This window comes from Parus major, chromosome 2 (genome assembly GCF_001522545.3).
Source record: "Parus major isolate Abel chromosome 2, Parus_major1.1, whole genome shotgun sequence".
Classification (NCBI taxonomy): Eukaryota; Metazoa; Chordata; class Aves; order Passeriformes; family Paridae; genus Parus; species Parus major.
In genome coordinates, this window is record NC_031769.1 from 109,313,437 (window position 1) to 109,338,921 (window position 25,485).

The window sequence follows — 25,485 nt, forward strand, 5'->3', positions numbered from 1 at the left end:
TAGAAGCATAGCTGAACTCCTGCCAAACACCTCAAGAACTCTAATTTCACACCCAGCCTCCTCCAGGAGTGCAGGGTAACCTCGACTAGTCAGTGAAAAATAAACCCCAAATTTACACCTGGTGTTTATAGTTCCTCATACTTGTACCCTTGAATACAAAAAACTACCAGCTGGGATAGTACAAAAAATTAAGATACAAGAGTGTAGCCTCCTAGATGCATTTGTGTTGCACACCAAGGCAATATAAAACTCTGCAGGCAATATTGCCTTAGTGGCAACATCCTAATCCATCACTCCATGCTCTTGAAGTAGGCCTTGAGAGATAAGGAAGTTAAGGAATTTTAAAATATATAGTACTTAGAGGACAAAAGAACAGATTCTAATTTTTACTGGTGGTCCCTCCATAATGAAGGCATATGTGTGATTCAATGAGTCATGCAAAGGGTTTTGATGTTGCATCATCTTCATTCAGTAAGTGATGAAAACAAGAGCCTTCACTGGTGGTGTAGGCTTCAGGTGATGAAATTGGAAATTGCTGCTTGACACTGGTCAGCATAAAAAATACCTCTCTCATTACACTGTTTGCCTAGCTCTGGGTTTATTGCTGGTGTGATGGTAATGCAGAACTGTGAGGAATTGGAGAGAGGGGGGTGAACTTTAAAAGTACTTTTTTAGGAGCTCTTTCCAGGCTTCTGGGAAATTGCTGCAAGTTCATAGATATATATGCTGCTTTTTAATATAATGCATCTCTAATACCAATAAACACTCAAAGCTGATAGACTTCCTTCAGGTTGTTACAACACTGCTTTTAAAAAGCAAGCAACTGAGCAAGTTCACCCACCACATGTTTGCAGTTCATGTTGCAGGAACCGCGAATATGGGACACAAATTTAATTTTGTCTACATTTTCCCCATCAGCTTGTGAAACTGTCAGCTAGTTACCTACTTAAAAGAAAAAAAAACAACAACCCCAAAACAGCACATGACTAGTTGATAAAACTATTGTATTGCTTCAGAGAAGTTTTTTCTTTTTTTTTTTTTTTTTGTAGGGTTTCTAAATAGGATGAAAGGTGGAGCTAGTCATTTAGCCACACCCACGGTGAGGTTTATAAAGGGAGGTTATCTAAGAGAAGCTCCTTTCTACCAGTCTATGGCAACAGGCAGTTCCATTTAACTGTTTTTTATCTTAAAAAATAATACTAATCCTACCATGTCAAGGCTTCTTAAAGGTTCCTGTACTGGCACTACTCCTCTAAATGAACCTTTGAGACATCAAGGCAAGGTAAGTCATGGAGTCTGCTTTACTACATTAATTCCCTTTTTATACCTAATATTTCTCTGTCAGAGAATGGAGTATTACTGTCATTTCAAAGGTCTATGTTTTCTCTGCCATTTGTGATTGAACATTTGTTCTCTATGGCTTCGTAGTCCTCTATCACTAAGTCCAATGGAGAAAAAGCAGCCTTAAAAAAGCATCCCCAAACCTGGAGGGGTTGTCCCTTGTCATCGGGTAGTTATGCTTTCAAGACTGATGACTTTGAGGGTTAATTTGCACCACCTGGCCACAACACTGAGGTTAATGTGGCTGTTGTAATTGTACTGCTGTTTGTCAGTCATACCCATATTAACTTCTCAAGCAGACAAATAAAAGATATGCTATGGTTTATTGCACAATTGCTGTGGCTTAGTCATGACTCTTTGATACACCCAAAAATCCTGCTATAATTTTTGGTTTCTACTGTATCAGTTTCCTTATATATACATGCACAGGATTGCTTATGGGTTCCTCTCTTCAGCAGAGGCCTCGTGAGTGACAGTGGATGTCCCTCCATGAGATCAGGTGTTATAAATTTTATACATTTATACATTTTTTTATAAATTTTTGCTCTTGAACACAGGTGTTCATGTTGGTGCAATAATTCTGAGGACAGGTCTATATCAGTTTACAATATGTCTGGGTGAAATTTTTCATAGCCTTCTACTGAAGTCAAATGCAGTGTATTAAAAAGTGATCACAACAATGCAGGGTATGTAGCATGGATGTGGCAAGAACACTGGTCAGCATAAAAAATACCTCTCTGTTTACCTAACTCTGGGTTTATTGCTGGTGGGATGGTAAAGTAGAACTGTGAGGAATTGGAGAGAGGGGGATAAACCTTAAAGATTTACCTTAAACCTTAAAGTTCCTTTTAGGAACTCCTTTCAGACTTCTGGGAAACTGGAAGGAAGTGTGGATGGACTTCTTTGAAAACTTAATATGCAACCAGATACAAGTGTCTTAACTTTCTTCTCCAAATACTTTATCTGTACATAACTAGGTCAGAGAAGAGAATAAAGTTTTCTTTTATAAGCCTTCAATATAGGAGTGGAAGTCACTAATATTTTTTGTTACTAATTGCATCATGAATATGGGAATATTTGAGGGTCACTAGTCTACCATTATTCTGAGCACATTCTAGAATAACTACCATGGGCTACAGAAATAACCAGAGTAAAGTTTTCCACAAAACTGGTGCTCTTGATGGGCTCTTTTCTTCAAACTGTAAGCAAAACTGTGGATTAATGTATTGGCAAAAGCTGATTGATGGCCTCTTGGGCAAAATGTCATGATGCAAGCTGGAGAGACTGTCACAGCATTTTGACTTTGTGTGATTAGTAGCCATGAGAAAATAAATGCATCTTACATTTGAATAGACACATTTTTCACCTTGATAATGCTGTGGCATTTCTTTGGAGCTTCTGCTGTTAATGTTAAACTTGTAGGACGCTTAACTTGAGCAGTGTGGTCATTTCTGCTTCCTACCATATGTTTTCACTGATATGTAGCATATTGTGGCTGTGCTGGATTGTGGTGAGAAGAGCCTTGTTTGACAGCATAGCATCTCCTGCAAGGCCAGGCTCTTGGCTTTATCCACTGCCATTCTTCCGGGAAGCTGGCATGCTGCAGTTACATTGCTCATAGCTATTTTTAAGTGCATTGCATTTATTTTAAGTAAGTTATGTCAATTAAACGGTTAAAAAATATTTGCTGATATCTCTTGCTGTACTGGTACAGTAGATTGGAGAGTTGAAGGAGGAGGAAAATATTGTCAGTACTGGCAGAGAGTGTTGTGTGTCTCTGCTCTTGGATGATTTTGGATGGGTTTTCTGGGTCAGGGAGAAAATTGAAGTTTTTTCAAGTGGGCAATGCAGAGTTACTTTTTGACATCATTGCATAGCTTAGTATCTTTGTAAATTTGGTCACTCCCCCAAGTGGGGATTAAAGTGACTTGGAAAGTAATAATTGTGGAATAGTTATCTAGCATAATTCTGATACCTGCTATTCAACACAAAGGACTCAAGTGTCACTGACTGTCCTGTGGCAGATTACTTATTTTATTTGATAACTTTAGATAAATCTTCAAAAGGTTACTTTTGAGTGGCTAAACTACAAGCCTTTGGGTGCCACCTTCCTTTTCTGATTTGACTTTTGGAGCCACTTACGTAGCAAATGTAGGAAGACTTCTTGGTGGCAAGCTGAGTAATGAAGAGACAGATGGCCCATGGTGATCTCTCGTAACTTCCTTGTAGCTTTCTTTGAGGCAGTGTATGAAGACTGACACTGGCAGTAGAATTACCTTGACATGGTATTCCATTGGTCCTTTTGCATTTCAAAACTTCTGATATCAGAAGACTTAAGCAGAAAATTGAGCATATATATGTGGATGCTAAAACTGAATCTGGCTGGGGATTCTCCTCCTCAATTCATGCATGGTGACACCAGTGTGTTCAGAGCCAGACTGGAGGAGGGATGTGGGGTGGCTTGTGGGTTCAGCTGGGATGGGTGCAGGGGTGGTTGTGGAGAAGAGTCTGGGGTGGGTGGCTTCAGAGGGTCCCAAGGGAGGACTCTTGGTTGCCAGCAGGATGGGGAGGGCAGTGGGAGAGGCTCTCTCACAACAGCAGCTTCCACGTCTGAGCCCAGCCTTTAAACCTTGCTGGCATTGCAGTCATCTCTCCCACTACCACCAATAAAGGGAGTTTTCTGACTCTTGGATGAAAACAGAAATGCGCTTTTCTCTACATTCCTGGGCCGTCCAAAGTCCATTTTACCTGTACTGCTGAGAAGACCCAAGCTGACCCTGCTCAGCTGGATGCCTTACTGCTTTATGGATTCTTCTGTTCAACTGTCATTTATTTAGATTGTGAGATCCTTTAATAAGAATGCTCTGCAGCTCTTAAAATAACTGCAGTTTCTTTAACATTATTTGATGTCCTTAAACAATGTATTTTTTCTCACGGCAGTGCTGTCAGAGGACAGAGACAGATGGCTTTTGTTGCCCTAGTTTAGTTTAAGTCAAACCAACTTTCTGAGTTTAAACAGTAAATCTTGTAGACTTGTAATTTTTCAGTTTTTGTCCACCTGACAGTCATGTATATAGGCAACAGTTTCCAACACAAGGAAGATTGAAATTCAACTCCTTTGTGTAAGCTGGAAGGGGAGTTGCAAAGGATGTGGTATACAATAAAAGCTCTCCTTAGATAACTGGGATCTAAATGATAAACTGGGAAAGATGTCATTTGGCCTGAAACAATGTTTTTGAGGTGTGTTTTTAAAACACTTGAAGGCTACATCAGGTAAAGGATGTGCTCAGTATCCTGTGTATGGCTTTAGGATGATGTATTTTCTCTGCTGCAGCAAAAATCTTCCATTGGGATGCAGGGGCTATGGCAACATGTGATCATGGTAGAAAACCATATAGAGAAATCCTAGGATGGGCTTATCAGATGACAGGGAACTTATTCTGTAGCTGTGGAACAGCCCAACAAGAAACGTTTGTCTGACGGATGGCAGTGATATCTCTGGTCTCCCTTTGAAAGGAACACACAGCTACTGGTACAGTTCTGTCCATTAAAACAATGTGGCACAGAGGGATTGATGATGCTTTGTGGCAGCATTCACTGTGTGCTGCTGCAAGAAATTTGAAGTGCTGCCTTCTGATTTATGATGGTGAAGGTCTTATTTCAGGTTTTATTGGTTTCAGTGATACATAATAAATCATAAATAAAGTGTGTCTGTTCTGTGGTAGTCTAACTGTACCCATTTAAATCCACTAAATGGATTGGTGGTACAGGATGTAGGCACTCTGAGTTTCCTGTATATGTCCTGCTGTACACTGTGGTGTTTATATGTGCTTTTTTCTTGATGAAACTGTTAAAACTTCAAATTGCAAGTAAAGATTTTGTTCAGAATTATGTCTGTGGTAAAACTGAAAGGCACTTCTGCTTTATTAATTGCCATAAGCATATGGGCTGATCCTGGAAGGTGCTGGAGAGCCCACTCAGGAGTAACCTGTGGGAGCTGGATATCAGCCTGTGTGCTTGCAGGGTGCTGCAGCAGGGTCTGAGCTTCATGGGGGAATCACACTCTCTTTTAAATGAGAATAAGTGAGGTGTTAGGGGCTTCCAGCCCATAAAACTGGTTTTATTAGAACATAAAAATAAATGTGAGGAAAAAAAAGCCACCAACAGGAGAGAAATCTGGAAGGTGAGATTAAAGCTCCTTAAAAATGTATACCTTCCATGCCCTATATATCCTGTGCAGGAGGGTACAGGTATCCTCCTATCTTTCCTAGTTGTCTAATTTTGTGAGTTCTGAAGTTTAAGGGATTTTGTGCTGTCTCCAGTTTGTTTCCAGTTCGTTAGGTTTGCCTTTTGGTCCAAGTCCCTGGCACAAGCCCAGTACTTTGCTCAGGCATCTCCCATTGTCCACTTGAGCATCACGTCGAACACGGAGGGGTTTCACTCCTGGCTCACCCCATGGAGTGCACTCACAGCAGTTAAATAAATAGCTCTCTGTGTGAGTATAAACATAAAACCTCTTTGAGTTGGATTCTCTTGCTGTGCTACAGGATGCCTTTCTGTTGGTATTGAGCACAGACAGGGCCATTTCTCTGGGATAGGGACTGACAAAACAGTGGCCTTATTCCAGTTTAAAAAAACCAAACCAACAAACAAAAAAAAACACCAAAAAACTAGAAAAGAAACAGTAACTTGTTCTCCTGGATTTATTGAGTTCTTAGTGTCAGAGAACTGTTACATTGGCTTGAATATCCTGTTTTCCTGCATGGAATAGCAGAGGAAAGAACACACAGCACTTCGAACAAGAAAGGTTGTAAGCATCTCTACTGAATAAGGAAAGCAGGAGTGTTCCTGAGATTAAAAATACTGCACTTACTGGGGTAGCATCATGTCACCTGGTAAAAGCAGGGACAAGTTCAGTTGTATTTTTCTTTACATGTCTTTTATGCCCAAATACATTGATAATTTTCATATTCTGGAAATTAAAGTTCAGCATCAATTTGTCATCAAACAGGAGTAGGAAAGCTGAACCCTGACATCTTGTCTTGGATTCAGCAGTTTCTCACAACCAACGCTTCATGCCAAGGGAAAACAGCACAGTGCTGAAGTAAAATGATGTGTTTGTGCTCTCGACAGGCAAAAGGCATTTAGTTTGATAAGGTGCCAAACAGTGTCATTTGAGAGTGTTGTAAAGACTTCCAGCTGTCTTGTGTATGCTAACTAACTATCTGGGTGACTTGGAATTTATCCCTGTAAGTATTTCACCAGAAGTGACCTTGCCTGATCTGGCTGTTCAATATCAAGTGCAGCCTATTGCATTCTCCTGGTAATATTTTTGACCCAGGCTGCATTTCTCTGAGCATCCTGCCCACTGCTGAAGGATGGACTGTGTTTTCACAGCCAGGCTCTCCTCTCAGCTCCCTCCCTGCTTGCTGTAGAAGATGCTGCCCTGCTCTGTTGACTCATGTGGAAGGTGTGGCATGTTTTGACCAGGAATGGAAGGGTGTAAGAGAGTTGCAGCAGAGTGCAGCAGACTCAGAGACAGGCCCTGCAGGGAAATCAGTCTTAGAGGAAAAAGTAGGTTGAGTCTTGGATTTTTTGCTATGTGAGTTAATAAACAATCTGACTACCAAAAAGGGATAAAAATTTGACTTATACCACCAGCACGCATAAAACTGCTCACAGGCTTGGGAGAGACAGACCTGCTTTCAGCTGATGCTGGATGCTTCAGCTGCAGACACTATGCAGCTGCTCATTTATTCCACAAGTTACTACCTTGATTCACCTTGGGCATGTTCAGTTCAGTAATATCTTGTTATGGGGACTTTCAATAGCTGACTAATCTTGATGAAAACAGAAGGGCTTTGTTAAATGAGTCATGCCTGAGAAATAAGGATTGTGTTTCACAAGTTTTATTTAGAGCCCCAAAATGCATGTTCACCTTTTCTACACGTATTTTATATCTGGCACTCTTCACTAAAGCAGTCATGCCTGAAAATATCTGATAGTTGTGATCTCGGGAGCCTTTGATGCAAAGAGTGTGAGTTTATGCAAGGCAGGAGATGTGCTGATTGTTCTTTCAGGCTCAGCTGAAGGACATGCTGGTCATTCCAAAGAAAAACAGCTACTGGGAGGCTGCTGCTACAGCAAGAGCCACAGTCTGAAGAGAGCTTATCTATAACTTTAACAGGGGCTGGGTTCTCAAGGGCAGATTGCATGTGCCTGAAAAGAAACAGTAAGGCTTGTTATTCGGCACAGAACCTGCTGTACTGACAGGTTTATGAAAGAAGGATACAAACAAAACCAAACCCTCCCAAACACCAAAACTGCTAGTTTTGCTAATCTAAGCTAAAAGGCTTTGTCTTCTAAATGTGAAAAATTGTCTATTGTATAAATCTATAAGGGAAATAGTGTGCATGTAAATGACAAATCAATCCAAAGTAGCTGTTTCTTCAGTTAAGTGATGACTTTTCTTGATTGGTTTGGACAGCAAACCAAAAGCATAAGTGTCTGGGAAAGGCAGTGAGAGAAGTATTTACACTTAAATTGTGTATACTATTTAAATTAGTTTAGTGCTCTTCCAAATCAGTGCTTACATACAGCATGCTGAAGTAAAACTTCACAGAGCAGAATGTGGTGGAAGTTTGAATTCAACCCTATGCTGTAAAATAACTTGAAAATCTCCTAATTAGCTTTTCTTCTAATGTGTAAGTGATGCATGTGTTCATGTTAGTGGGCTGGTTCACTGTGTTCTGTGGCTCTTGTCTGCAGAACAACACAAAAAAACAAGAATTCATATAAGCTTTGTACTGTAGCTTCTTGGAGGAAATAGTGCAGCTCAGTGATGCAGCCCAAAAATTTCTGATATGGTACAATTCAAATGCAGCTTATCCTTTCAGAATGAAACAACATTAACTTGAGGGGTTGAAGCTTAGCAGCCCATCTTTTGAACCCCCTCCCATACCATTACCTTTATTGTGTAGCATCCTGGAGTATTTAAATAAGGCAATGAGCTTATTTTACCTTATTATTACCTCACCCTTACCTCACAGACTGAAATATTTTTCCTTCAAGTTGAAGGAAAAATCTGATCACAAGCTGTGATCAGATAGCAATGCTATTGTAGCTGAAGGAGTAAAAGGTATGTATGCAGTTTTTATACACAGTCCTGCCCTGAAAAACCCCTTCGTGGCTTTTCTGAGTTTCCCTTAATGGGGAAACTTCCAGCTCTACATACACTCAAGATCCAAAAAAAGCTCAGTTGGTTCTGTGCTCTCTTTGTCAAATACACAGGTTTGAAGTTTTAGTTCTAATTACTTGTGTGGTATCATTATCACAATGCAAGTTTCCTCAAGCTTCAGTGAATTCTATTGAATTTCTGTTCTATTTTAGCTTTCCCATTTTGCAGGCAGGAGTCCCCCACTTTTGCAAGTGCAAGTCCTTACTAAAATATAGGTAGCTGTTACATTTTTCAGTGAAGCTCTTCCCTTAGTCATAAGAGATACTGCACCTGAGTAGGGTAAGCAAATCAGCACTCACTGCTTTGAAACATGAATAAATAGCAACTTGTATTTTATTACCTACTCCCCCAAGAGATCCAACCCAATCAAATCCCCAGACTTTGTTACCTGTGCCAAGCACAGCAATTGCCTCCTGCTTTCAGTCAAAATATCTGTGGAAGAGTGTGAAGTGTGCTGTTCTTCCACCTTGTAGATGAGGAGGGCTGAAAGATTAACTCAACACATGAGATTCTAGAGGGGATCTGCCCCTTAGCAGGTTGGAGAAGGCTTAAAACATGTTCCTTCAGTGTTTCATGATCACAGAGCTGTGACAATGTCACTGGGACCCCCTGCCCACCCTTCTCCACTGATTAAGTGGTGTAAAAGATTAACATGGTCCTTTCGGCAGAGACGGGAGCACAGGGATGGTTGTCACACTGCGGATCTGTGGAAAAGTGGCTCTTGCATTCCACCTAGGAAAACTGGAAGGTTGGGATTGATTAGATAAAAATGAGAGACTTCTTTTGGTTTATGTGAACACCTGGGATGACCTGTGCAGGACAAATGAGGTGATGCTACACCCTTCAATGTCCCATCAGCTGTCACGTGAGCACCTTATCAAATCAGATGTTCACAGGACATTTCTACAAATTGTAGCCTTAAAACCTTCATAGGTTTGTACATACATAATTGACTGCAAGTAATCCATTCTACTCACACAAGACAGGAGTCCAAGAACCCTTACCTGCTTCACCAGTGTTGTAAAGAACAAAACTTTTGGGTTCAGATTTATGTGTTAAATATTATTTATTATAAATATATTTATATAATAGATATTTAAATTTCTAAGGACTGAAATAAAAATCAAGTTACAAGACTTGAGCTGCTTTATCTATTGCCACCGTTGGTATTTCCACTACTGATACTGGAATCTATCTTTACACCTTTAAGTTGGTCCCCTTTTTCTGTTCAGCAATTTAAGGCAGAGAAAGATGCCTGAACTGTTAAAAGGGCTGAGATGGCATTTTATACTCTCACTTTTTCCTGGGTAAGGCAAGCAGGCAAAAAGCAGCCTGCAGTGATGATACTTCTACATGGAATCACTGGATGATACTGGCTGAAAGAGATAATCTTGTCCACTCCTGTTCAAAGCTATCCCAAACAGATCAAGTTGCTCAGGAACTTCTTGAATTCTGAATATCTCAAGCATTCAGATTTTCCAGCCTCACTGGACCCAATGTTCAACCACTCTCATGATGAAAACACTTTTCCTAACATGTAATCAGGATTTTCCCTGTTGAAACTTGCCTGTTGCCTCTTGCTGTGTCTGTGTGCCTTTGAGAAGATCCTGGCTCCATCTTCCCTACACCCTCCCCCAAAGTAGCTGAGGGCTGCAGTCACACATCCCCCACACACCTTAAACCTTCTTGTGTTCAGGCTGGACAAAACCCAACTCTCTCAGCCTCTCCTGTATCATACACTCCATCTCCTTAACTATCTTGGTATGGTAGCCTGGGCTCCAGCGTGTCTATTGCTGGTTTGTGGCTCCAGAGTACACAAGTACTGCACTTTCGCAAGCCTGAGTACAATTACTGCCCTGAATCTGCAAGCCTAGCCCGGTGTAGAGTTGCCCTCCTTTTCTGCAAGGACATTCTGCTGAACATTTTTCCATGTGTTGTCCACCAAGACCTCTGAGGTCTTTTTTTTTTCCTCTGAAATTTGTCTCCAGCAAGGTCATTCCTTCCCTGGGGCAAAAATTTGAATACTTGCTCTCCAGACCTGCTGTCCTTACCCCTTTCCTGGTCTGATAAATGCACAGGTAGTGAATCTTGCACAGTTTTGGAGAACTTTTTTACTTTTAAAAGGAAGTTAATGAATTCTGTAACTTAGCAAAGACTACTAGTTGGTAAGTATAGACAATGTGTAGGCAAAGTGCTCATAGTAGAGCACTAGATTAAAACAGAGGGTTGGTAGAAGCATTTATCCCAGTCTGTCTAGCCACCTAAAGGATTTTTGCTGAATGTTCTCTGATGTGCTAAATTTTCTTCACTCACTGTAAAGAGAAATCTGAAAAATGAATCCCACAATAGTGAGGGATCCAGACCATTTAATCTCAGGCAGCCAAACTGTTCTACTTGCCTTTTTCTCAGGCATAAGTTACTTTTTGAGTTAAAACATCTGTCTTTTAAACAAACTTGCTCTTCTAAATGTTTTCCTGGTGCTGAGGCTGGTACATTTTATATCCCTGAAGCAATTTTGAGAGTCCCCCAGACACTGCATAACACTCCTATGGAAGTTTTCTTTGGGCACTTCCTACTGCGCTTGTTCAGCAGGCTTGTTTTCAAAGAATGTCATCTTGGGTAATTCAGCATATTATTATGCCATCAGGACTCCTCCTGTTAACTTTGTGATTTGCTGTTTTAAAAGAACTTCAGAAAATGGCTCAGGTCAGAATACAGATGGGCGGGGTTTTTTGGGGTTTTTTGTTGTTGTTTTTTTTTTTTACTTTTGAATGCATATTTTAATGCCTTTCCCTTGAACCTTTATTTTCATTCTAAGTTGATTATTAGTCTACAAGATCCAGCCACAAAATGAAGCCTAAAATTGAGTATAGGAAATGATAAATCTGGAGGCTGGTGGTGAGCTGACCTGGACCAGAGCAGCTGCTGCTAGCCATCTTCCATGTGCCCCTTACTCCCTCCTTATTGAACAGGGGAAAGCTGATGTGTGTTCTGCCTTAACTCTGTGCATCCCCCAGTCTTCAGACCATATCTCAGGAGTCTGTGTCTGCTGTCAAAGCTTGATACTCCATCCCACTCCTTGGAGTTATTCCCTATGCCTGTTTCTGGCCAGCAGTGCCAGCCAGCAAAACAGATCCTGTCCTCCTGGTGGCAAGATCCCAAGTGCTGATGAGGCCTTGCTGTGTACTGTAAAAACTGAGAACTGTCCTAGATTTACTTTTCTAAAGAAAAAAATAAAAATAAAAAAAAGAAAGAGTGACTTTGAAATTAGATCCCTTTTTGCTTCTGCTTCAGAGCGGATGGGATTCAGAGTTCTAGCAAAACTGCAGGGCAGCCCAGAGACATAAATAAGGAGCAAACAGTTAGGGCTGGAATGCCTCAAGGCAGTATTATTGCCAAATTCTTCATAATGGGAAACCTTAGTCAGTGTTGGCTTTTCTTGCCTCACTATAAAATATGCATCATCACAGCATAACTTTGTTTATAAGGAAATATTAAAAAGAACTCTGTTAAATTATTCTAGTGCATGAAACTAAGCAGAAACTTGATCAACTCCAGTTATTTTAAAACCAAGTGCTTCCTGTAAGATGATATTATAATGACTAGCAGAAAAAAAGTAGAAAACCATAATACAGGAGTGCATACAGAAGTGCATCAATAGCAAACTGCAGCCCAATGTGCAAACTGCAGACATGCACCACACAAAATGGGTGGCTGTGTTGGATGTAGAAGTCAACAGATACATGCACTGACACTGCCAAGTGGGACAGACTTTTAGTTGTGTGATAGAAATAGAAATGCAGACATCAATGACTCTGAACTAAATCTTAAAGAAAAGGATGCCTCAAATAATTGAAGGAAGATTTTTTTCTCTAAATGGAGCAAAGAGAAACTTTTTTTGGAGATAAGTGTGATGTGGCAGCCTGCTGCTAAATACAAAGAATGATAAATATACACTCTCATCTGGTCATCCTATTAGGTCTGCTACCTACTGCTGGATATACTGGTTTGGCATTGTTTGTCATGCAGAAAAAAAAAAGGGGTTTGCCAGATCTTTCACACTAGCTAACTAAAATCACACAAGCGAGCTCTGTTACACCCTTTCCAAGTCGGAAGATAATTACTGCATCTCCGAGTTTCTGGGCAGGAAGGCAGTGAAGGTATTTATTAATAGGAGGAGGACTGCTGCAATATGTAGGTGTCACACTGCAGTTGGATGGAGCTTTGAACCCAGCAGTGTCTGCAAGTCACTTAGATCATGGAAATTCCCCTTTCCAAGAAGCTGAGGGGGAGACAGGAGAGGACAGCAGAAATGACACACATTGGTTTACTGCTCTATAGGAAGAAAAATCTGAAGGCGTCCCAAACAGAGTAGAGAAAGGATGCATGTTCTTTCCTACAAAGTTGCTAAGTAGGACATGCTTGGAATTTACTTTATATGTAAATGACCAAAAAAAGTTTGTTTGCTTTGTAAATGAGAGGGAGGGAACAGAGTCTTATAAGAAATCTCTAGGACCTTTTTTGTGCCAGTAGATGACTTGAAATCAGAGCATTGGAGAGAAGCAGAACCTCTGGGACAAATCTGTGTTTGGAATGGGAAGAGCAAAAGAGGTGGGAAGTGCTCAGTATCAGCATCTCGCATCTTCTGGGACTGCCTTCCTTCTGAAGCACTCTGGGGTCAGACGAGGTTTCTTGTAGTTTTGAAGCTGGAGATAGTATTAAACTCAGCTGTGCTTCTTGACTTCTTTGCTTTGGGTCTTTGCCTTTGTGCCTTCCCCATAGTGTCTCAGAGCTGAGCCCTGAGTAGACGCAGAGGAATTACTCAGGAACAGTGAGACAGCACAGGGCTGGGCTGTTAGTTACCAGCAAGTTGAGAAATCTGCCAAACTGTGAAGTAGATGGGGGTTTTTGTTTTGGTTTTTGTGATTCATGCACAGCTCATAAAAACAGTCTTTCTGTCCTTTGACACTGGAAGCCGTAAAATTAATGTTTCTGTTCATCTTTTCAACAGGAAAGCATATGTAAATAGTGATATACATGGTTTTCTGATTTACACACTGAGTTTGTCCATTTCTGTAATTTGTCAAGCTATTCTCCACTTAGTAAATGCCTGGATAGCAGCCACATGGGGTTGCTTGAATTCTTTCTGTTGCTAAAAATAAGTTGGTTTTGAAGTTTTTTCTGTAGCTGCTGAGGATATTTGTGGCAATAATCAGTGACTGTCAGCCTATATTACAAATTGTTTTCATGCAACATTGCATTTCCAGTCTTTGGCAGGGGGAAGAAAACAGATCTGTGCACTATGGAAGAAAGCATCCAGTACACAGAGACACAGTAGCAGAAGACAGGGCTCAGTGCCCACAGGGGAAACACAGTTTCTGGAGACAAAGTTTTGAACTAGAAGGCATTTGATTTAAATCACTTTAATTAGATTCTGTCCTAATTTTTCCTCCTTGGTACTTCAAACTAACAACTATGGGTACTACTTTTCATAGTACAATTGTAGGAGGTGCTTGTGGACGCTGTTGTTCCTTGTTTACTACAGTCTCTGATGTACTTTCTTCTTCCATTTAGTTGCTTTGCTTTCTACTTTCATTCTCATATCCCTCCTTCCCAATTCTTGTTTTCTTTAGGGTGTTTTTTTGTTTTGATTTGGGGTTTTCTTTTTGGTCAATATTCATTCAAATTAAATTCAATGCTTTACAGCATTTCAAGGGGTATTATTATAGAAGCCTCTTCTGCATCAGTTTGTGTCAGTAGGTTCAGCATTGTGGATGCAGGAATGGCTAGTGTACACAGGGAGAAAAAATATATGCTGAGAAGGAGCAAGTGAAATCCTCCTGAGACCAGGTAAGCCCTGGAGAGCAGCAGTCCTGCTGAATCCACTGGAACACCCCAAGATCCCATGAGCTCTGAACTGTAAAAGTTTGCCAAACCTGCTTGAGGCCTCTGCTGGCACTCACTAGTATCAATCAGGATATGTAACGCAGCAGCATCTGAAAAAGTGGCAAATGTAGGCTACAGAGCCATAGACAGCTGATGAAGGAAGGGAAAGGTCCTCTGAGGGACTCTCTGGAGTCACCCACTAGTCAGATCCCCTCTACCTGGGTTTCACTTTTTGACTGTAGCTGTAGCAGGATGAAACAAGGGGTTGTGGGATGGGGAGAAGTGAATACATTATGTGAACAGTCATTGGCTACTAATAAAAGCTACTCAATTCTATTAATAGCATCTAAACTCAAAAGCATTTTATTATAAACATTGGTCTGTTTCCCCCCAGTGTAATTTGCTCATCAGGGAAATGGATCGTCTAACACAGGGAACTTGCAGCTATGGGTAACTTTACACATAGATGCAAATATTTACATTACAACAACATAGAGAAAATCATAAATTTCTGCCCTAAAAAAAAAAAAAAAAAGGCAAGCATAATTGTGTTTATCTGTTTTACTACACAGGATTTTCTGAAACTACTATTTAAATTGCTCTTTTTTTTTTTCTATATCTTAATGTCTTTTTCGTTTTCCTGATCCTCTACTATTCATCCTCTTCTATTTTACCCCTTTTCCCTATGTTTTCCAATGTGGAAGAAGGAATTTCTTTAGGTGTATTGATAGATGACTTGTTAGGAGATGGGAACCAACTTTAAAATCAGTTCAGCCTGTGTGTGTGTGTGTTGTGGAGTTTTGAGGAATTGAGCTGTGCTTGCTGGCTGTTGTAGAGTGGAGATGTGGTGCCAGTGTCTGCAGCTGAGAGCTGTGCATGGCCTGCCATGAAGTAAAAGGACATGGCATCTTTTTCTCCTTGTCTTCACTACACATCTTTATCCTGCCTCCCTTTCAGTGGAGACACTAGCTCTCCATCATTACCTTCCTCACACCCACTGACTAGGACCTCTGCTGCATTCCTTTGTCCACCTAAATCAAATTCCACCCTAATGATCTGCTGTTTCCTACCACTCCCTTGCCTGGGTGCTGCTGCGGCATCTCAAGCCAGAAGGACGGGTTGAGGTGTTGGCATGGCTTATGGAGCAGGTGGAGACCTGGCAGTGCTGCTGCACACAGCAGCAAGTGCCAATTATCTCATCTGCCCACAGTGATTGCACTGCTCCCTGCAGCTCAGGTAAGTACCTGTTTGCAGGCAAAAAGGCAGGAGCTGTTGCTGAGATGTACCTCTTTGGCTTGACCTGTGCAAGCATCAGCAGAATCAGCTTCCAAGTTTTAGGAACCTGTGCTATGAGGATTTTTTAATTTGAGACAATATGAATGAAGTTCAGTGTGGAGGTGTTGCTCAAATCCCTCTCAAACTGAGGTCTACATACTGAAGACAATTAAGTAGTTACCTCTGTCTTCAATATGCCATAAATATCACACTCTTCAGAAAGCATTTATGGAAAACCTTCCATGAGTATATTAAGTGTCATATTTCTAACGGGATCACCATGTCTCTCCACTGCTGCTGCCTGTTAGTAGTTCTGGTCAACACCTCCTGGTGAGAGATGTCTTCTTCTAACCATTGTCTCAACTTGTAAGGATGGGACACTCTCGTTGGAGTAGTCAGATCCCAGCTTAAATTCAGGAGGGCACTACTTGGTCAAAAGCCAATATACCATGATGGATTTGCTGTTCCTTTGCCAATAGGATGCTTGAGGTTTGTCAGCTGTGCTGGAATCACTTTCCACATTAAACAAATGGAGGAAAAAGAGTACATTGAAAAGCAAAGCTTAAGAGGCTTGGAGAGATTCAAAGAAATGAAACAATAACATGTTTAATAGCTAATTCCCGTTCTGGTTTTGGCTTTAAGGTAGTTTCAGCCTTCCAGTTTGCTAGCAGCCTTCCTAAGTTCTCTGCCAGGATGAGTCACAGCTCCTGGAGCTGTGATCCAGTCCTTTAGACAAGCCATCTTTAAAGGTCTGTTTACCTTTTCCAGATGATAGTGAATTATAGTGAGAATTGCTTAATGTTTTCCTTCTCTTAAAACAGGGGTTTTGATGAATATAAATTGACCTGTGGGAGCTTCTTACATCCCTCGGTCCCTGATGCAGTCCAAGTACCCCTGTGATCCTATTGTAGTTTCATGCTATTATGCAGAGATAGATGTCTTTGGAATACTCCTCCCTGCTGGGCTGTCTCAACTAGTTGACTAAGAATGCAAAACAAGCAATAACCAGAGCCTTGGTCTGACTGTGAACCATTATTTACCTGCTAGGAATGATATTTCCTGCTGACTGAGGAGTCGAATTAAGAGACTTAGCCACATAACCATAGTATGTAATTCAGGACACAAACTGAAACCCATATATGGTTGCTCCATCTTATGTTTCTGTAGTCCACAGAGAATGGATGAGAGGACAAATTTAGCATTTGTAGGCAGTTCCCTGCAGGAACACAGAAGGGAATAGGCCTTAATGTGGCTGCTACAAGGGGGCAGCACCATGATTTCATTGTTAAGTGAGACACTTCAAACGACTGCCAGCGTTTTTGTGCTGTATTGGCAAAAACACAGGCTTTCCTGGATTACAGTTCCTGTGCTTCTCATTGCAGGGTTTTTTTTCCCCCTCTGAAAAGCTGTTCAGGCAAGTGCAGCAAGGCTCCAGTTGCATGACACAACAGTCATAACTGATTGCCTGTGCTTGGAAGAAGCCTGGTTGGATGAAGAAAGACCAGTGTGCCTGGAAATCATGAATAAACTCCAAAAGCAGCACTGCATGAGGGAGCTCATAGACCTGCTACTATATCAGGGGCATCTGATTGTTGTGCAGATGTGTTAGACACTGAGCCATTGTGAACACAGCTGAATTAGGGCATTGTAATGAAGGATTTCTACTCATTTCAATTTTCAGCATACGACTATTGCATCACTGCTAAACCAATGCAGACAAAGACCCATCCACTCAATATCTTCTTTTTTTTTTTCCCCCTCCTATTTGGTAGTTGAACTAAAGGTTTCGTGTTTTCTTTTCAGTGCCAAATTGCTGCAAGGAACAATTCAAACCGGCAACCAGGGAAAGTGTTTGGATGCTCAAAGTAAGTATGTTTTTGCATTTGTGTTTTTTTACCCAAGAATTTGTGTTTGATGTCTGTAAGGCAGTAGCTAGATAAGTTTGTTATCAATAACAAATGATATTGCTTTCCATCATTTTTGACTATGTGATAGTCATGAAACAAAACCAATAAAAGCTAAACGAGAGGCCACAGGCATAATAAATAATTTCATAATAAATATAAGTATTTTTTTTTTTAAATGGAGTAAGAAGATGGTGGCAGAAAGGAATTTTTAAAAAAATAGAGGTGGACATTGAATCTGACTTCTCCCTTCTGCCTGGGAGATTTGAGAATTTGTATCCTTCCTTGTTTTTTGTTTTGTTAAATGTTAGCTCTTCTGTACTTTATTAGTGCTGCCATCATAATGTTAAGTGGAAAAAGAGCAAATTGCGTGAAGCACAAGTACAAAGTTAGTAATTAATGCCACATAGAATTCGTAAGGTGCTGTCCCCTTTTTAATCCTCAGCTATGGGAGTTTAACTTCAACCACCCAGCCTCAAGCTTGGCATCTGTGAAGTCTGCTCAGGAAGTCACCTGGGGAAAGTGGAAGGAGCAGTGATATCAGACAGGAGGCCCACAAGGTGGCAATGTTTAGAAAGCCTTCAGAAGGGACGTGCCCTCAACAGATCTGTGCTTCCTGCAGTTGCCATCATTTGCTGCCCTTGTACCGTTTCTGCTGTATCGGAGCTGCTAAACACAAAATGCCAGCGTTGCCAAAATGGAGCGTAGGATAGCTGGTACTAAAGCTCTTGTTTGAAGGGGTTCACCTCTGGCAGTGCTCACCATACCCTGCTGGATACCATTCCTGCCTTTTCCCTTGGAAGGAATGTGCTGCAGCATTAGTGGTTTGCAATAGTGTGGGGCTTCTTTATGCCTAGCTAGTAATAAACATATACATGGCACTGAAATGATGCTCAGGCTGTGTAATGAAGAACTTTCGTTTTCAAAACATGCCACTGCATTTTTGCTAATGCTTGCAAAGCTGTTACAGTGTGTAAATAAATGCTAACTTTGGATGTAGGAGGCAGCTCAGTTTGAGGTGATACTTTGTGCTTCACAGCTGAAAGTGAAAAGACTTGCTTTACTGTGAAACTGGGGGGGTTGCTCCAGGTTATGTAATGCCCAGAAAAAAAAAAAAAAAAAGAAAAAGAAAAAGAGAAAACTTAAATATGTTTGCAGAAAGATTTCTCTAAATACCTGACAGGTGTGAGAAATTATTCAGGATAAGTTCTATGGTAAATACAAGAATTGTTCACCAGCACAGACATAGGTGAATAGGAGAGGGACAATTAAATAAGGAGCTACATAGTCCAAATTAATCAGATTGTGAGACTAACTTCAACAGCAGACATGCAGGGCTCAAGTGTACTTGGAGCTTCTCAGGACAGCCAGCCTATGATTTAGTCAAAAGGGGCTCATATGTCTCAAGGATGAAACAATAAATCTAGACTGCAGGAGACATCTTAGAGCCAGAACTAGGAAAGTGTAATGTTCTCCCCCATGGATACAACCCTTCCCAGGAAGGTGCTGCAGATGGAAGTGCCGTGGGACAATGAATATGGTGAGCCACAGAGGCTTTCATCTGTTGCTGTCTGCTCTGGCACAGAGTAGAGGCTGCTCCTTAAAATCAAGCTTCGTCACTGTGGTTATACTGGCACTGTCACAAGCACTTGGAAACAACAGGAAATCCAAAGAAAACTGTGAGCATGGAGATAATGCACAACCACCAAGTGGACATTTATAAAAGCAGTCTGCATCCTACCTGTCTAACAGAAACTTATCTGACGTGTGCAGATTTCCTGCATTGTGGAACCCTTTCTGAGAAGCAGCAGGCAGTTTTCCAGTGTATTCCCAATGGATTGCTGCTCACTGTTCAGCCTTTGCATTTCAAATCCTTTAGTCCTTATGGCCTATTATATAACCAAATGAAGATCTAGTTATCAGCCTTCTAATACCAGAGATTCGTTATATTGCTGCAGAATTAACTGAGCTATTACAATTCCAAATCCATGTAATATGCTATATGTACTAGCCTTTGCTCAGGAAAACTTCTGGTCAGGTTTCCGGTTTTGAGCCTGACAAATGTGTGCATTTTTTCATGGAGTTAAGTTATATGGACATGATATTCTTGAATATTCATATTTTACAGTCCTTGTATTAGGTGCTCTCACGTGTGACATGAAGATAAGGGGCCTTTTGGAAGTAGCAATTCCTTGATGCATTATCACCAAAGCAATTACAATACATCCTCACATTAGAAAGCAAAGCTGGTTTCTACTGGAACATTAGCTCAGGAATTACTTGATAGGTTTCAGTTATTTTGAGATAGGGAAAGAGAAAATACAATTAAAGTGTGTGCATATATATATCTATACATGTATACGAAATATGTTTGTATGATGAGCTACTAATCCATGAAGTGTTCAGGGGAGATCTGAACAAAATCTTGTATGAGCTTTTTTTCTTTTTTTCCTGCAGACATAAATATTCTCTGGTTGTTCATGGTAAAGGTGCATGTACTTATCCAAACCACGCAGACTAAATAATTGCTTCCTCTCACTCATTTCTCCTTACCTCCCAGCACCAGCAGTGGTGCAGAATAAACACTATTTCTAGGTGAGGGCACTTTGTTTCCCACTCAGTTCCCTGCTATTTGTTTCCCACAGCTGGTTTCCACAATGTCCACCGAAGAAGACCTGAATTTCCTAAGAGATGCCTTGCAACTTCAGTCGAAAGACTGTGGGTGTGAAATAGGTGAACTTCTGGGCTGAGCAGAGTGCTTTTAAAGCATGTTCATTCTGTGGGAACACCATAAAGTCCCCCAAAATGCAGTGGAGGGCATCTGTTGAGGAGTCAGTCCTGCACAGAACACAGATGCTTTATAGATCCAACATGAGAAAACCAGAGCCCTACAGCCTGAACCTGAGGGAGCAAAGTTAACCAAATGGAATGTTTGTTTACGGCTGTGCACTCAACAGTCTGATTCCCTTCTTAACTTAGGTTTTGGGTAGCTTGGATAGCCTTTTATGGTGCTGTCTGAAGATATTCTGAACTTTGGGGTGATATTTATTTTTCCAGTACCCGGTACCAAAAATTATCCCACAGGAGCTCAGCAAAGCAGCTGATGATTCATCAGGAATTTAACTTTGCTTTTCAAAAAGATAACGTGTGGTTTTGTTCAGAGTTAATGAGATCCTTTCCAACACAGAAGCTGTCAACAGCCCTGACATACATTTACAGTTACAAAAGCACATAGCCTTGTGGTTGGGGTTTTTATTAAATAGAAACCTCATTTTCTGCTGTAATGAGGAAAAGGCACTGTTTTTTTTTGCCAGTAGTACCTTTTGTACTCAAAGTGTTAGAAGCCTTTTATTAGTATTATTGTTTTATACACAATGTGGCTGTTCAGAGGTTACAAAATGGTGCCACTTAATACCAGGACTGCTGAAGCCATGAGAACATGAAATAATATATATACATAAAAAAGAGATCCCCTTGTTTCTAGTCATCCTTCACTGCCTTCTGCATCTTGCCTATCATTGGTGCTTCATTTAGAAGCTGGAGAATGTTCATTAAAGGATGATTCAAGTAATGATTTGAGTTCTGCTCCAGCAGAAAGAGAAACTATAAAATTTAAGGCCTTGGAAAATATTAATCCTTGTCAGATATATCAAGTATTTATAGTACATGTAGATGCTATAAAAATAACTGTGTAATTTTTCAAAGCAGTTTCTAGATTTTTATAAATATAAGCTTGCATGTGCCCCTGTGCTGTGGTGTGGTAGGTACTGGGGAGCTTTCCTTCCATGGCCTTTCTTCCCATGCTGCTGCTGGAGCCTGCATCTGCACAGCAGGCACTGGGATACTGAGCTGTGGTGCTCAGGGCCTCCAGCAGCAGAGTAAAATCCAGAGGTGGACAGGCTCCAAGTATCAGCATTTTTTAATATTTCTCTGCAATCACTGGAGCTGGAAACTTTGGTTTTCATTAGCTGACTGCTTAGATTCTTAAACAGTTCAGTTGTTCCATGATCTGCAGTTTGCAGAAAATCACCCTATGTACTGAGTCATAGCAAAGTGGGAGTCACTGGCAGTGGACAGCACAATAACGAGGTCAGGTGGAAGGAATACATAAGTTCTTCTTGCAGTAAAATTGTTCCTTCTAATAATGGCTTCTTCAACCTTCTTAGAGACTTGCTTAGCACTAGGTCAAATATGGGAAGGCCACAGTTGCGGACAGTGCTGTTGTGTTACAATACAAGGTGGCAAAATTAGAGGTTTTCAAGACTTAGGACCTAGTAATTTGCTGCACTCAAATCCAAATGTTGTCATCACCTGTAGCATCTTGCATGTCTGCTCCTACCTGAGCCTGCGGCAGGCACAGGAACAGGCATTTGGTTGGAGGTGCAAAGGGACACAGGGGCAGAGTCAATGGCAGCTGGCTTGAGCCTTAAAAGCCTCAGCTGGAGATCTGCCACCAAAGTGTGCAGAGCTGCCACCCGTGTTAAAAATCCTCTGTGAGTGATCAGACAGGCCAGGTACATGTAGTGGATACCACTTACTGTGGGGAGCACCAGTTTTAAGTCTCCCTCCTAGAAGAAAGCCGGCAGTGCCCTTTCAGGTTTATGCAGTGGCTTCCTTAGAACTTCATCCTCTTACAAAAAAGTCTGGATTTGGCACACCCTAATGACCTGAGAGGGATGTGTGGCATAAATGCCATCTGAACAGCACTACAGAAAACTACCCTTACATCATGCTCTAGGTTTTTAAACAAATAACTAATTCTTGTCTTGTGTCTGTATAGAAGAACAATATTGACTTTGCTCAAGTATTTTCAGGCTTGATCTGATTTCATAGCTTGGATCGTTTTTGTGTAATGTAAGAGGCTTCACATAATCACTCTTTTAAATCTACAGCTTATGTTTGACAAGTGGGTCATTGGTTAATGGAAGCAAGTAAATCCAGCTGTTTATCTTTTCAGTAAGACCATGCACTTTCTGTATGCTCTTGTCTCCTCAGAATGGAGACATGTACATTTTTAATGGCCCTCCCTCTATTTCAGAGAAAGGGCGTGAGCTTTACATCATATTTAATTTTGCCCCTACATTCAAATAAAATAAAGTCACTGCTGGTATCCCACCTGATCTGCAAATCTGTGGCAGCAGTTGTGGTACTATTAATTTAATTACTATGTGTGATTTTGAAAAAAAGTTAATTTGTTAATTTGACTTCATGAGAAAATTTTACTGTTGTATATTGCTCTAAAGTTTTCTTGCTCCTTTATTTCTCCTACCTAAGCCCCCAGTATTTCTTTGTGTTGCTCTTAATAGATGCACCTTCCACTAAAGCAGACCAGCAGTAGCTTTCTCCCAGATTGCTTTAACTCTTAACATTTTTGGGTAACTTGAAATTTCAGGGTTTCATAAATTGCTATGTAAGCCTTCTGTAAGGTCCTAGTATCTAAATAAAGCACTTGCAGCACTAGGTTAATAAAAATGGAAACTTAGTCTAATAGGTCAAGCTCCAAAAGTCCTCTGTTAGCAACATAATTTTCGTGACACAGTTTTCAAGTATTCTAATTTTTTTTCAATTCAGACTACTATTATAAGTGTGTAACATGATTAAAGCTGTCTATGAAAATTATTTTTCCTCTTCATGTGAGAGCTATTTTATTAATATAGACTTAGCATAAACACTAAGATGATAATGAGCATTAACTTGCCAGGGGAAAGAGTCTGTTCTCCATCAATAAGTGAGAAAACTAAAACTTTCAGATTAGTAAGGGTATTGTGTTAAGTAGCAATTAAAAGGACATTTTCTTGCTCCCAAATGCTCTAGTATTTGCAAATAGGAACTATTACTTTAGAAGTGTATTACAGGTCTAAATTCTTAAGAGCAAGTTAAAAAGCATGTGGGTAAGAAATTCTCAGAAAATAAAGACCAGAATTCTTCAGATGCTTGCATTTGGCCGGGAAGGAGCTTGAAATAGCTGAAAGCAACTCTATTTGTCCATGGGAAGACAAACTTCTGTTTTAAAATGTTGTGTGTAATACATGTATTTGCTCTAGCCCAAAGAGGAGGCACTCCCTTGATTTCTCTGTGAGCTGGAGATCACAAACAAATCCTTGGCAACCTAGTTTTTCAGAGGAGCTGAGGTGCCTCGGGGATTTCGGCTCTTTGGTGTGTTAATGGCAGCAATGTGTCACGCGAGGTGTGTGAATGCTGGTTGTAATGCAGCCCTTAAATACAGGTGTCACTTCTTGGGGTGGCTGCGTGTGAAGGCGCATGCAGCTCAGCAGGCAGCACTGCAGCCCATTCCTCTCAGCCGGGATGAAATGAGATGTAATTAGCTAATGACAGCATGTTAGCTGGACAATAACTATGGACTTGTCTGAGGAAAGGAAACCACTTTGACCCAGGTTCTCTGCAGGTGGCTGAGGAAGGGAAGTGGAAATTGCCCAAGCCTACAAAGGATTATGCCTGACAAAGGAAGCGTGGGAAAGAATGGGAGAAAGAACAATGGACAAACCTCAGGTGTGGAAGAAATCCTGAGATAATAAGGATGAGGCACTCATTTAGTTGTAGCAATGGAGAAGAAGGATTGGACTTGCTTAGCTACAGAGCTGGAAGTACTGAAACCCATGGGAGAAAGGATGGAGATGCACCATAGTGGTGCTGAGGATGATGCTTGCACAGACTGGTGACAGTAAGTGGTTTGAGAAAGCTGGTCATAACAGCAGGACCTGTTCTGTGCTTGTGAAATGAGGAAAGCTGACAGAAATCCGTTTTTTCTGAAATGCTATGAATGTCCCAGATAAAAAGCAGTTATCAGGAGAAAGGGGAAGATTGCATACTATCAGAAAAGCACACTGCTTTCTGTGTAACTTCTTGGCATTTCATGGGCAACGAGACACCTTGGCTCTGAAGGAGAGTGATTTCTAGCACACTGTAGAGTCTGAGGGAACTGTATTTAGCAGCAAGGCACTGGGTTTTTGGGCTTGGGTTTGCAATCACAGAAACACTCACACACCACTGAATGACTTGGCGGTGTGATTTTGATCCTGGTCAGGCATGAATGCGCAATGGTTTTTTTGCTTAACATTAGCTAGAGCATGTAATACTGTTTATGTTGGCTTTTTGCTGGGTGTGGGAGGACGGACACTTAATTAAGAGTTTCCTGGGACAATGTAACCCCTTCAAATCCTAGTCTGTAAAGATCCAGTCTTTGTCAGCTGGTGAAACATTCTTGATCCAGTAAAGTTTAATAGACCATCTGCTGGAACCATTACTTTCTTGTGCCACCTTCTCCCTTTCTTTAGCAATGGTGAGCATCTTGGGCAGGTCAGACAGGTCTGTATCAATTGACTGAAATGCCTCCAAAGTGCACTGCTTACATATTCAGTGTAGAACAGTAAGAAGGTGTATCAGAGATGGAGAGTGTCCACTCCCACTCGATTTTATCATCTTTTACCTTTTTCCAGACACCCCTCCTGAGTCCCAAGAAAGCCAAAGATTCAGTAACAGCTGAAAATACGTAAATAAATTCTAGACTTGGACTTAGTCTCTCACATTTCTAAGTGCTTCCAGGCTTTCACCATTTATAACTTGTTTTACTGGTTTTGTTAAGATACGAATGTCTGAAGCTCTGACTTTTCCCAGCAGTAACAGTCATAAACTGTACTGTGTGGAAACATGAAAATCCCAAATCCTTCCCTTCTAGAACACTAAGCTCACTTTAATTTAATTCAAATTTTGTCATCCTCTGAAAAAATGTAGGAATCCAGATTACCTGAACATTTTTGATGTTTTTATTTTGGCTTTCCATACTCTTTACATCTGAATTCTGACAAAACAAGCCTAGAGAGC

At 40.8% G+C, this 25,485-nt stretch overlaps 1 protein-coding gene across 1 annotated transcript in view; it reads left to right on the forward strand.

Annotated features, from left to right (window-relative positions):
* The first annotated feature begins 1,137 nt into the window (after positions 1-1,137).
* Positions 1,138-25,485, forward strand: part of MAPRE2 (microtubule associated protein RP/EB family member 2) — an 89,038-nt gene continuing 64,690 nt past the window's right edge. The window contains exons 1-2 of the mRNA XM_015618296.2: positions 1,138-1,282; positions 17,543-17,604. Of these exons, the coding sequence (XP_015473782.1) occupies positions 1,211-1,282; positions 17,543-17,604 (134 nt within the window). The 5' untranslated portion in view covers positions 1,138-1,210. The remainder of the gene's footprint in view (positions 1,283-17,542; positions 17,605-25,485) is intronic.